A 12770-nucleotide genomic window follows, 5' to 3' on the forward strand; every position below is an offset into this window, starting at 1 on the left:
ACAATGGAATGGTTCAAAAATAAACATATCCAGGTGTTAGAATGGCCAAGTCAAAGTCCAGACCTGAATCCAATCGAGAATCTGTGGAAAGAACTGAAAACTGCTGTTCACAAATGCTCTCCATCCAACCTCACTGAGCTCGAGCTGTTTTGCAAGGAGGAATGGGAAAAAATGTCAGTCTCTCGATGTGCAAAACTGATAGAGACATACCCCAAGCGACTTACAGCTGTAATCGCAGCAAAAGGTGGCGCTACAAAGTATTAACTTAAGGGGGCTGAATAATTTTGCACGCCCAATATTTCAGTTTTTGATTTGTTAAAAAAGTTTGAAATATCCAATAAATGTCGTTCCACTTCATGATTGTGTCCCACTTGTTGTTGATTCTTCACAAAAAAATACAGTTTTATATCTTTATGTTTGAAGCCTGAAATGTGGCAAAAGGTCGCAAAGTTCAAGGGGGCCGACTACTTTCGCAAGGCACTGTAAGTGAATCTGTCCCAATACTTTTGGTCCTCTAAAATGGGGGGACTATTTACAAAAAGTGTTGTAATTTCTTAACGGTTCACCCGATATGCATGAAAATACCCCAAAATTAAAGCTGACAGTCTGCACTTCAACATCATAGTCATTGCATCATTTCGACTCCAAAGTGCTGGAGTACAGAGCCAAAACAACAAAATTATTGTCAGTGTTCCAAAACGTTTGGAGCTACCGTTATATCAATTAACTCAATCTAACAAAATAGTTGAAACACCAAGCTCTAAGAGCAAAGAGTCTGAAATTAAACTACTAACAGGAACTGTCAGAAAGAAAGATGTTCATAATAACGATAAAAGCCATATCCCTGGCCGTGGAGCTGACATATTTATTCAGTCCTCTCTCTCTCCTCCACATTTGTCCAAGCCATAATTTACACTAATGCCCTGACACCACCAGCACTGGACACTCATTTGGAGCCTCAGCCTCCTGTCACCTGGGAAATAATGTCCTGCTACACAACCTCCTTCTAAGCCCTCTCTAAGTCCTCTGCTTTCTCTCTCCTCTCCTCCATCTCTGCCCTGCTCTCGAAATCCAGCTCTTTCTCTGTCTGCTCTTCTCTCCTCCATCTCTCTTTTCTCTCTCTCTCCTCTCCAGCTGAGCTCATTTTTTCTGGGTTACAAATGGGGGTGTTCTCTCTGTCTCTCCGCTCCACTGGCAGAGTGACTGAGCTGTACTCCTACTGTACTGTCTACCGCTGGTCTCCTCTAGACTCCAACACCAAGTCCACTCAGTCCGTCTCAGCCATCTCTAAGACTACACCACTACACTACACATGGCTACAGCTACTCTCTGCCCCTCTGACAGCCTGTAATCACCAGAGGGTGTTAAACATGGGGGCAGAGGAGCTAATGCTGCTACATACACTATAAATACAAAAGTATGCCGACCCCCCTTCAAATGACTGGATTTGGCTATTTCAGCCATACCCGTTGCCGAAAATAGAGCACACAGCCATGCAATCTCCATAAACAAACATTGACAGAAGAATGGCCTTGCTGCAGAGCTCAGTGACTTTCAATGTGGCACCGTCATAGGATGCCACCTTTCCAACAAGTCAGAGCTGCCCCATAAGTGCTGTTATTGTGAAGTAGCAACGTCTAGGAGCAAAACGGCTCAGGTGCGAAGTGGTAGGCCACACAAGCCTAAGCGCGATGTGCTTAAAAATCGTCTGTTCTCAGTTGCAACACTCACTACCAAGTTCCAAACTGCCTCTGGAAGCAACATCAGCACAACAACTGTTTGTCGGGAGCTTCATGAAATGGGTTTCCATGGCCAAGCAGCCGCACACAAGCCTAAGATCACCATGCGCAATGCCAAGAGTTGGCTGGAGGGCATAAAGCTCACCGCCATTGGACTCTGGAGCAGTGGAAAAGCGTTCTCTGGAGTGATGATTCACGCCTCACCATCTGGCAGTCCGACGGACGAAGCTGGGTTTAGCGGATGCCAGGAGAACGCAACCTGTCCCAATGCACAGTGCCAACTGTAAATTAGGAATAATGGTCTGGGACTGTTTCTCATGGTTTGTGCTAGGCCCCTTAGTTCCAGTAAAGGGAAATGTTAACGCTACAGCCTACAATGACATTCTAGATGATTCTATGCTTCCAACTTTGTGGCAACAGTTTGGGGAAGGCCCTTTCCTGTTTCAGCATGACAATGCCCACGTGTACAAAGCGAGGTCCATACAGAAATGGTTTGTCGAGATCAGTGTGGAAGAACTTAACTGGCCTGCACAGAGCCCTGACCTCAACTCCATCAAACACCTATGGGATGAATTGAAACGCCAACATACGTGTCCGACCTCACTAATGCTCATGGCTGAACGGAAGCAAGTCCCCGCAGCAATGTTCCATCGTCTAGTGGAAAGTGTTCCCAGAAGAGTGGGGGCTGTCATAGCAGCAAAGGGGGGACCAACTCCATATTAATGCCCATGATTTTGGAATGAGATGTTTGACGAGCAGGTGTCCACATACTTATGGTCATGTAGTGTATATTTAAGAGTTGAGTGGAATTGTGACGTACAGAAGAATAGGAGGAAGAGTGGGTGAGGCGTTATAGAATCATTGAAAAAGGTACATCACTGTTGTTAAAGATGGCCAGTTTGAGTTCCCTGAGCCAGTAAAGGAATCCTTCACAGTGTGTGGCTATTTTACACATATATGCACTAGGCTGTGTGTAGGTGAAGCTGATGGTGCATGGTGTGGATTAGTACCATTTACTAGCATTGATATCACTGATTTGATGTACATGTAGGTGTCAGCAGGTACTAGCATTGATATCACTGATTTGATGTACATGTAGGTGTCAGCAGGTACTAGCATTGATATCACTGATTTGATGTACATGTAGGTGTCAGCAGGTGTTAGCATTGATATCACTGATTTGATGTACATGTAGGTGTCAGCGGGTACTAGCATTGATATCACTGATTTGATGTACATGTAGGTGTCAGCAGGTGTTAGCATTGATATCACTGATTTGATGTACATGTAGGTGTCAGCAGGTACTAGCATTGATATCACTGATTTGATGTACATGTAGGTGTCAGCAGGTGTTAGCATTGATATCACTGATTTGATGTACATGTAGGTGTCAGCAGGTGTTAGCATTGATATCACTGATTTGATGTACATGTAGGTGTCAGCAGGTACTAGCATTGATATCACTGATTTGATGTACATGTAGGTGTCAGCAGGTACTAGCATTGATATCACTGATTTGATGTACATGTAGGTGTCAGCAGGTACTAGCATTGATATCACTGATTTGATGTACATGTAGGTGTCAGCAGGTGTTAGCATTGATATCACTGATTTGATGTACATGTAGGTGTCAGCAGGTACTAGCATTGATATCACTGATTTGATGTACATGTAGGTGTCAGCAGGTACTAGCATTGATATCACTGATTTGATGTACATGTAGGTGTCAGCAGGTGTTAGCATTGATATCACTGATTTGATGTACATGTAGGTGTCAGCAGGTACTAGCATTGATATCACTGATTTGATGTACATGTAGGTGTCAGCAGGTACTAGCATTGATATCACTGATTTGATGTACATGTAGGTGTCAGCAGGTGTTAGCATTGATATCACTGATTTGATGTACATGTAGGTGTCAGCAGGTACTAGCATTGATATCACTGATTTGATGTACATGTAGGTGTCAGCAGGTGTTAGCATTGATGCTAAGGGCTGTATGATCATTCAGTGGTTGGTGAAACACCTCAAAGGATCCAGTCTCTTAGCACGCTCAGATCGCCTCTCTCTCTCCCTCTCTGCTGCCTGCTTCTCTGCTCTGCTTGTCCTCATTATGGAAAAGCTGTTCCACTTGGCATCACATTTAACCCCTCACTTTCCACTGAGACAAGCAAAGTGGGTCACAAGATCTGAAGCACTAAACATACCAATGGGAAGTACATGCTGCTAGAAACAAGACTGAAAACTGAGTGATGGAGAAGACGGGAAACCGACAGGAGGAGGCTTAGTGACAAGACGTAAATGACAGTCATATCCTGTATGGATAGAGAGAAAGACATTACAGACTGGAGAGGGACACACATCCAGTCAAGAAAGGAATATGAAAGCTTGTGTAAATATGTTGAGTAAATAAGGAAGTAGTTGCCTGAAGGAAGCTTTCAATCAAACCAGCATATTGTTTTTCCACCCTAAACATATACACTGTTAGAAGTTTGGTATTGTCATAAACTACAGTATAACAAAATAGCTGAATGAACAAATAAGTCAATATTGAGTTTATAGCATTTTCTGTGGACTACAATGATGGTTGCAACCAAACAAATTCAGTCAAATAATATAATTACTGTATTTAATTAAGCAAAATGATTAACTAGCTAGGCACTGTAAGCTAACATTACAAGTTCAACATAGCATGCTTCAGACGATCCACAAATCTATAAATGAATCATGGTTCATAATACAGTTTCATGCCACACGACACAAGGGGGTTTGTTGAACCAATAAATACGTCATACCACGAATAAATTGTGAAGACACATCCAAAGATTAATTCAAAAAAAGAATGCATTTTTCTTTAATGATTTACATTTTACAATTCTACAGCAGACCATTAGAATGTTTACCTCTTCAGAAGGCTGATTATATATCACCACCTGAATCAACTCTAAATCTTGGTCCAGGGGAAACGTTGGGGAACCATAAATGAAATGTTAGATTTTTAAAAAGTAAAATAAACAATATGTTCTATCATGTAATATAAACAAACCTTTCTTATCTGGAACAATCAATATTATATGTAAAATATTAAATTACAATAAAGCACCATTTTCAATAATAATAATAATAATAATAATAATAATAATAATACAGACAGACATGACTGCTTCATGGTTTTACATAAGATGATGTAGTACCTCTGTTGGATTGCTACTGGAACGATGTCTAGATGACGAAAGTGGAATGCTCAAATGACATTACAAATGTGTAAGAGCAACGTCCATTTCAAAAATGTGAATCTCATTCATGGATGTAAAAATAATACATGCAACCACGTGGCTGACTACACATTTCTCAGATAACATTTCATTGTGATCACCATCTACACAACTAGCCTAACCAGTGTGATCCAATTAAGTAATGAGCGAGACAAGACTAAAAGCAAGATTATCAAGTAACAAGTCACTGTCCTTGTTCTAACTCACAACAGATTGCTTTGAAGTTGCTTCATAATAATGCCATAAGCACCAAGTATTCTCAGTGTGGATACAGAGGGGAAAGAAGGGAGGGAACACAAAATGTAACCACTTAGTCCAAGTTGCCACACTAATACAGTATCATCTACCCCTTGACCTACACCAGACCAAAGATAAAACCTCATTCTGCAGAAAACATTGCAGTCAGTCTCCCACCCACCCGGTCTCCCTCCCTCGTATACTGTGGGTGCTCTGGACAGCGGCTGCAGAGCTGCAGTTCATGTCATGCACGCCACCCCTCAGTGGAGTTGTCCTGGAATTTACAGGCCTGGAAGTCATTCTACAGTACACACACTGTTGATGCACTGTGCATTTCTTAATGCACCATTGACTGCTAATCTTCACTCAAATTGGCAAGGCAGTGCACAAATATACCATGTACAGAAAAGCATGGTACCTAAAATTCCTCCACACTCCCACACACACTTGCAAGTCTATGTACTTAGAGAAACAGAGAGCAGATCCAATAAAACTGTACATTTTAGAGCTCGTAGACAGTACTTAAACCGACTGGAATCAAAGCCCTACTGCCCAAAATCACAGAAACATGATAGAGACACACTTGTTTTAAAACTTAAAAACACATTTTTATGTCAAAGTAATCATGTTGTAGAATGTGCAAACGGTTTGTGTAGGCCTATCTTCCTGACATGTCAACTTCAGAGACCAACCCATTCAACTATGTTACAGTACAATAAGAAGGCCTCCACATACTACTAACTAGAGGGTTCAATGTGCCCACCTTGAGGCTAACCTCTGCTATGACAGACTATGAAAGGACGTCATGCCAGAAAAGCATTGTGGAGATCTATTCACTACATATTTTCCTCTTGCAAATCACTGAACAGACACATAAGATGGTTGTATTCACAAAATAAATAGAAGTAAAACTGTTAAGCATAAGCATTACTCGATCCACACAGATGTCAATAAAACCTTCTCTGAGACATTCATATCATAACAGTATCCAAGAGAGGGATTAGAACAAACACCAGTAACCATTAAACAAACATAATGATAGGTAGACTGTGTAAATTGCTGTTTAAAAAAAACATCAGGGCAGAGATATGCTCCTCATGAACAATTCTGTACAATAATGTTGATATATTACAAGCTGCATCAAAGTCAGATGAGAAGAACAGGTATAAATCAGTCTGTATACTGGAGGTCCAGATCCACTAGCCCATCAGTAACCACTAGCCTCAGTCTTTTGGGCTTACGGTCTGAGACCGGGGTACTCAAGGAGTGGGAGGATGTGGGAGCATGGTGGGATGTTGGTGGGTGGTCTATGGGCTGGCACTGCGGTTGTGTGTCCCTCTTGCAGTGGTCATCCTGGCCTTTAAGCCCTGAAAAGCCCCCCACAGAGAAAGATGGTGAGTGTGAGAGTTGGGGTCCACATGGCTCCAGAACCAGCCTCCCCTGGGTGCCCGAAGGCTCCATGAGGCAGCGGTACGTATAGTTGGTGGGCGGTGACCCTGGGTAATCTCCCAGGCCCATGGTGACTGAGTGGTCACCAGTAAAGTTGACCACATAAGGTGGACCTTGGTGACCATAAGAGTAGGAGAAGGAGGAGGAGGGGGGATGCTGTTTGTTTGCTGGTGTCTGTGATCCAGAGGGAGAGCTGTGTGCTACTTGGGGGCTATTGTGCTGAGACATAGAGGGAGAGAGCGAGGTGGAAAAGGTCAAGTCTGAGGAATCGTAACACAGTTTGTCAGGTGACGCCGATGTGGCATAGGAAGAGTGAGGGTTCTGGGAGTGCACAGCACCACAGGGCTTGTCCTGGTTCAAACGTTTGCCATGAGGAGACCCATAACTCTGAGGTGCTTGGCTGGGGAAAAAGAAAGGCCTTGGGAGAGTGGAGAAGTTTTTGCTGCCAAAGCTGGTTTCAGTGTATTGAGGTTTGTCAGAGGGCAGCTTCTCCAAAGCTGTCGTACTTTTACTGGATGTCTGGAAATAATCTGGATGGACTTTGTCATTGGGAAGATTTGACTTGATGGGGTAGTTTGATGCATTGAGACGAACTGGATCTTTTCCTGAAATTATGCTATAACTGGGCATGCTACCTTTATGGCCGCCAGTGCTAAAACCTGAACATTTGTTACTCTGGTGGACCTTGTCAGTGTCACTGTACCTAGATTTGGCAATATGAGGTTTGGCCGCAATTTTAGGGTTGCCAGCGACAATATTAACTTTAGAAGGGGCACTATTCAAATTCTGACTTGGTTTCCCTCCTTGAAACTTAAGCACACTCTGGATCACACTGGAGCTTTTGTCATACGTGTTGCGAAAAGCATCTCCTACATTAGGATTTAATTGTGAGCCAAACTTGTTAGAAACCACTTGAGGTGAATGGACGGACTTGACTGAGTAATTCTGGGGCCCAGTTTTGAAGGAACTTGGCACTGGCTGAGAGGTGGAAAATGATTGAGATTTGTTGGAAGAGCTCATCAGGTGGAAGGGACCCGGAGTTTTGACTTGAGGCTGGACCTTAGAAAAGTTGGAATGAGCAGAACTAGCCTTAGTACCATTGGTGCTCTGATGGTGAACATTGACTGGGGTATTGTGGGAATGGGAACCGATGGATGGAGTATTTGTATTAAACATGAATGATTCTTTCTGAGAGTAGTGGGTTTTGGCTGCTGAAGATAAGGTCTGTGTCTTAGAATCTTCTTTCGACAATTTCATCCCAGGATTTTTCATCAAAAAACGATCCATGAAAGTCCCCTCAGCACTGCTCAGGGGTGTAAAACAAAAATTTGCATTGAGCTGTCCTCGGTCTTTGGAAGTATCCTTAACTCCACAATCCAAAGGGAGAGACTCATTTTTGGAGCACACAAGACCATTAAGAAATTGCTGATCCTCTGCATTGAAGATACTTCCTGGGCTTGGAGGACCAAGGTATGGGGTTTCTGGGTTCCAAGCATCCGAGGGGCTATGAGAGAGGGGACTACTAAAGGGCCCGCTGGGTGGATCCATTGGACAGAGGTCTATTGGAGAGGTTTGGAGGATGTTCTGTGGATGATAGAACCCTTCAAGATTGAGACATTGGAAGTCGAGGAGATCTTCACAGCAATTAGCAAAGCTGGATTCTGTGGAAAGCATCCTTTCTGGAAAACTGAACGGTGGAGACTGAGACTGGGATGGAATCTTTGAGGTGGAAGCAGTGTAATCAGAAGGTATGTTTTTTTCTAAGGATTGTGACTGACATAACCCTTCTGAGAGTTTAGAAAGACTGTTGTCTATCTGTAGCAGGTTATGACTAAGACAAGAAGTTCCCATCTCTCCAGTTGCAACCTTACGAGCAGTCTCTGTTTTCTGCCTTTCTTTCCGTCCCCTTCCCCTTCCCCTTCCTCCCCTATTAGTGATTTTTGGCATGGCCCTATCATTCATTGTTTCAGGAGCATAAGCCATCACATCAGAACCCACAGGTTGGGGTGAGTTAAGGGTCAAGGGTGAGAGAGATAAAGTGAGGGGGGGAGGTTCTTTTTTCAGAAGAACAGCAGAGGAATCTTTTAAAGTGTTGCACTTGATTGCACTGTTGAGTTTCTGGCAGGTGGGAGGTTGAGAAGGGCACTCTTCTTTTGGCTTAACGCATGTCATTTCCTTCTTCTCTTTTACAGACTCTGCTTCAATCTGCTCCAACACCTGGCTGTCCACCTCCCATACACCCTGTATTTTTCTCCGCAGTTTGATCCGTGGTAAGGGTTGGTCTTCATCCTTTACTTTGTGTTCATGCAGTGCCCCACTGTCAACCAAAGTACTCTCTACTCCAATACAAGTATTCACTTGTTCTCCGTCTTCAGCCAAGGATGGAATATCTTTCTCTTTTTCACAGATTCTAACAGGACTTGGTGTGACTTGATAGTCACATTGCAGTCCCCCCACTCCGACAGACATACCCTCACTAGAAATTGTATGGCCCTTTTCTCCTGGCAGTTGCTTTACTCCATAAATAACCTCGTCTAGCACCTCATTTATCTCTACCTCGCTGAGCTCCCCCTGTCCTTTTTTTTTCTCTTTCGAGTCTACAGCTACAACTTCACTCTGCCTGTTCATCAAAATGGGACCTCTATCTTTCAAACTCCCCAATCTGTCTCGTCTAACTTTACGTCTCTTCCAAAATCGTACATCATGAGTCTCCTTCCCATCTGCCTGGGCACCCTTCTCCATTTCTAAGTTTAAGATTGACACAGAATCTAAAATGGCCCTATAAGGCTCCAATTGTTGTGATTCAATAGACTTTTCTGCTTCAATGATCAAATCCTCTCCTCCTGCAGGTCTGTCCAACTCCCACACTTTGCCCCTCTTTCTCTTAAAACGAATTTTGAAGTTGAGGCTCTGCCCTTTCCTGTTCTCTTCCTTGCATGTTTGTGAGGTGAGTGAATTCAGTAACTCAGTATGTGATTCTGGCTTCTTCTCTCCTTCATTTACATGTTCTTTTTTAGAATCCAGTGAGATTTCACCATGTCCTGCTTTGTGTTTGTCCTCATCAGATTCATTCTCCAGTACCTCTGAGTCTCGGGTCCCTCTTTTATACTTTCCTGCACTCCTCCGTGGCCGGTCTTGTTCCAGTTGATTGACTCTGGGACGCAGCATTCTGGGCGTTGCATTTTGTTTTGCTGTCCTCTTGAAGGTCTGTGTCCGAGATTGGACCCCAAACTCTGAAACGGTAGACTTAGGGTCACTATTAGACCGCAACCCACCTCTACTGCTGTCCTCCAACACTTTGATAGCTTTGGTTTCTCTTCCTGAACACAGAATAAGATTCTGCCTCAGCTCTGTGGAGGGTTTGAGGTCCTTGGAGGATGGCTCTGACACAGGAGAGTTGATGCTCTGCTCAGAGTCAGTCTCCACCGAATTACGGAACATCCGTTTCTTCAGAGGAATGTTGGCCTGGGTGTGTGTCTGAAGATATTCTGAAGAAGGAGGGGGAGACTTGGAAAGCCTATCTTTCGCTGGGATTAAATCATCATTACTTTGTGGCGAGTGAATATGCAAGTCTTGACCTGGACCCTCAAGTTTCATCTTATTAGCCCTTCCTTTCCCCCGTTTGGAAGTTATCCCACTTTGTGTTGTTGCATGAGGCAAACTATTTGTCTGTGCATCAGATATTTGTTCCCTAACCGCTTTCCCTCCATCATTATTTGCATCTCTGCCATCTTCCATTTGTTTGTGACTGGAGGAAATTAGATCTTTCTTTCCTGTGTTCCCACTTCCTGAGCCCCCAGCCTTCTGATCCCGCTCTTTTCTTAGAATATCAGAAAGCAGAACCCTCACCTGTTTGATGACAACACCCTTCTTGTCCATAGTTATACTACTCCCCATTTCAGACACCCTCTCATTCTTACCTCCATCCTTTCTGACAATGCTGTCACAACTTTTGCTATTTTGTCCTCCTGCTTTTCCATTACGCTGTTCTTCTGCATCATTTCGCCCTCTAAGCACCCTCTTATCACAGCCAACAACTTGAGATTGTACACTTTTACTATTTAGTTTTGCCCCTCTATCAATGTCTTTTACACTCCCCCTATGCCCCTTCCCAGCCACACTAACCCCCCCCACCCCACCAGCAGCTTCTATTTCAATTACCTTTTCACCTGCCCCTTTCTCACCATGTAATAAATCGACCTTCACCACAGCAGTCTGTTCCCTTCCTACATCAACTTTGTTAATCTTAGCCTTGAAATACATTTCCCTCACCCCTTTCTTACCTTCAGCGTCTGACAACTCCCTGCCTGCTTCCTCCATGGACTTCTGCTGGGACCTGGACACTCTGGTGTCTGCCTCTCCTCCCTGTGTAGCTGATCTAGCCATCTGTTCTGCTTGCACTGGTACGCTGCTCTCTCTTCTCACAATGCCCTTCCCCTCCAATCCTGGACAGGCCCTTTCTTCTGCTACACTTCCCGGCACAGACACTCTTATCAAGCTAACTGTGACTTGCTTCAGTCCTGACATTACCGGAACATGGTCAAGTGAGGGGGAAGAGAGGGAAATGGTGCTAGGGGTGGTAGTGACAAGGGGAGTACTAATGGGTTTCTGGTGATTCCCAGGCTTCTTGGCTTTGTCCAAAGTACTTTGGCAAACTTCAACTCTTTTACCAGAGGGTTTGCTCGCCACAAGTGTCCCATCAGTCCCCGATTCTCCAATGGTTTTGATTTCCACTTTCAGACCCACTGGTTTCTGATCTGCATCCTGAGCCTTGCTGCCTTTGGGCCCGCCTCCACCAGTGTATGTTCTGTTGCTGATGTATGCCACATCATTGTTGTTGCTGCTGGTGTTATTTTCGATGGTTATGCAATTGGTACCATGAATATCTTTGATAACATTGTGCGTGGCATCTTTTCCACTACAGCTATCCATGTGTTTCTGAGGACTTGCGCTGTTGCTTTTTCTGCAAATGGGTTTGGTGAGTTCAATGCGCTTGCAAATTATTTTGTTGTTCTTCTTGGCTCTGGAAACAGACTGGCGTGTGTGACAGTTTCTGATCATGCTCCTTGTTCTGGAAGAGATCCTTGTCTGGACAGATACTTTTTCCACCACTCGAAGGGGCTTTCCACCCAGTATCTGTCCACAAACTGCTGGTCCAGCATTCTGTTGAGAAGACAAGGAAGGGTGAAGAGTGAAAGGCTTCAGGTTTAACTCACAAGTATTGCTGCTCTTCTCTTTTTTGTCATTCTCTTTGGTTGTACAGCAGAGGGCAGCTTGTTCCTTCCTCCACTTGTCTTTTGTCTCCACATGTTCAAGCTGGTGCAGCAAGGCCCTCTCTTTGCTGGTGGGGTCCTTGCAGCTCAACAAGAAGTTGAACGTGTGGCGCCGTACTCGGACCCGAAGGTCCCTCAACACCACCTCTGATAGGGATGGCATTATCAGCCGTTGCTGCTTCATTCCCGATATCCTCCTTTGCCCCTCCTGTTTCAACCTTTTGGTCTTCCTGCTCATCATCAGAGCATTTCTCTTCATCTGCTGGGTAAATGAATTCCTTGAAGGGATAGCTAAGACAGGAAGACAAAGAACTAAGAAATTCAGGCAAAATCAATAGCATAACAAATAAATGCATACTGCACCTAACATTACATTCTAGTTGCATACTGTCACTAACTGTCTTATCTGCAATACATTTATCAATAAAGACAGTTTATTGCTCAATGACCAATACGTAGTCCCACTTGTATCTTCATAGAATGAGAATTTCAGGCATTGTTAAAAGACATGAACATCATTAGCTTAACGTTTGAAACGAAAGACACAAACTTACCTGAATTTGAAAATGTAAATGTAGGCCGAAATGTAGGAGGACAGGGTGCTTTCCCTCTGTTAAGACGAAGGTCTGTGTCTCTGAGGCGGTACTTCTGGCCAGACAGGTCATTAAAGTCATCACAACCAGGCTGCCTCTCTCTGTGTCGGAAGTGACCCTCTCCTTTTCTAAATAATAAAGAAATAGTATAATATTACACGTCATTATATAGTACCAGTCAAAAGTTTGGACACACATTCAAGG

At 43.8% G+C, this 12770-nt stretch overlaps 1 protein-coding gene across 3 annotated transcripts in view; it reads right to left on the bottom strand.

The window, feature by feature from the left end:
- LOC110486659 (uncharacterized) overlaps window positions 1-12770 on the bottom strand; it is a 64976-nt gene that overhangs the window by 47846 nt on the left and 4360 nt on the right. The window contains exons 8-10 of one of the 3 annotated variants that reach the window (XM_021558428.3): window positions 12528-12694; window positions 10984-12264; window positions 4568-6618 (exon numbers count right to left, since the gene is read on the bottom strand). In XM_021558428.3, coding sequence (XP_021414103.1) covers window positions 6422-6618; window positions 10984-12264; window positions 12528-12694 — 1645 coding nt within the window. In that variant the 3' untranslated portion in view covers window positions 4568-6421. Of the gene's footprint in view, window positions 1-4567; window positions 12265-12527; window positions 12695-12770 lie in introns of those variants that run through there. The other 2 variants (XM_090196902.1, XM_021558427.3) reach the window with 2 other exon arrangements.

This window comes from Oncorhynchus mykiss, chromosome 13, assembly GCF_057628025.1.
Source record: "Oncorhynchus mykiss isolate SJ-2025 chromosome 13, ASM5762802v1, whole genome shotgun sequence".
In the NCBI taxonomy this organism is placed as follows: Eukaryota; Metazoa; Chordata; class Actinopteri; order Salmoniformes; family Salmonidae; genus Oncorhynchus; species Oncorhynchus mykiss.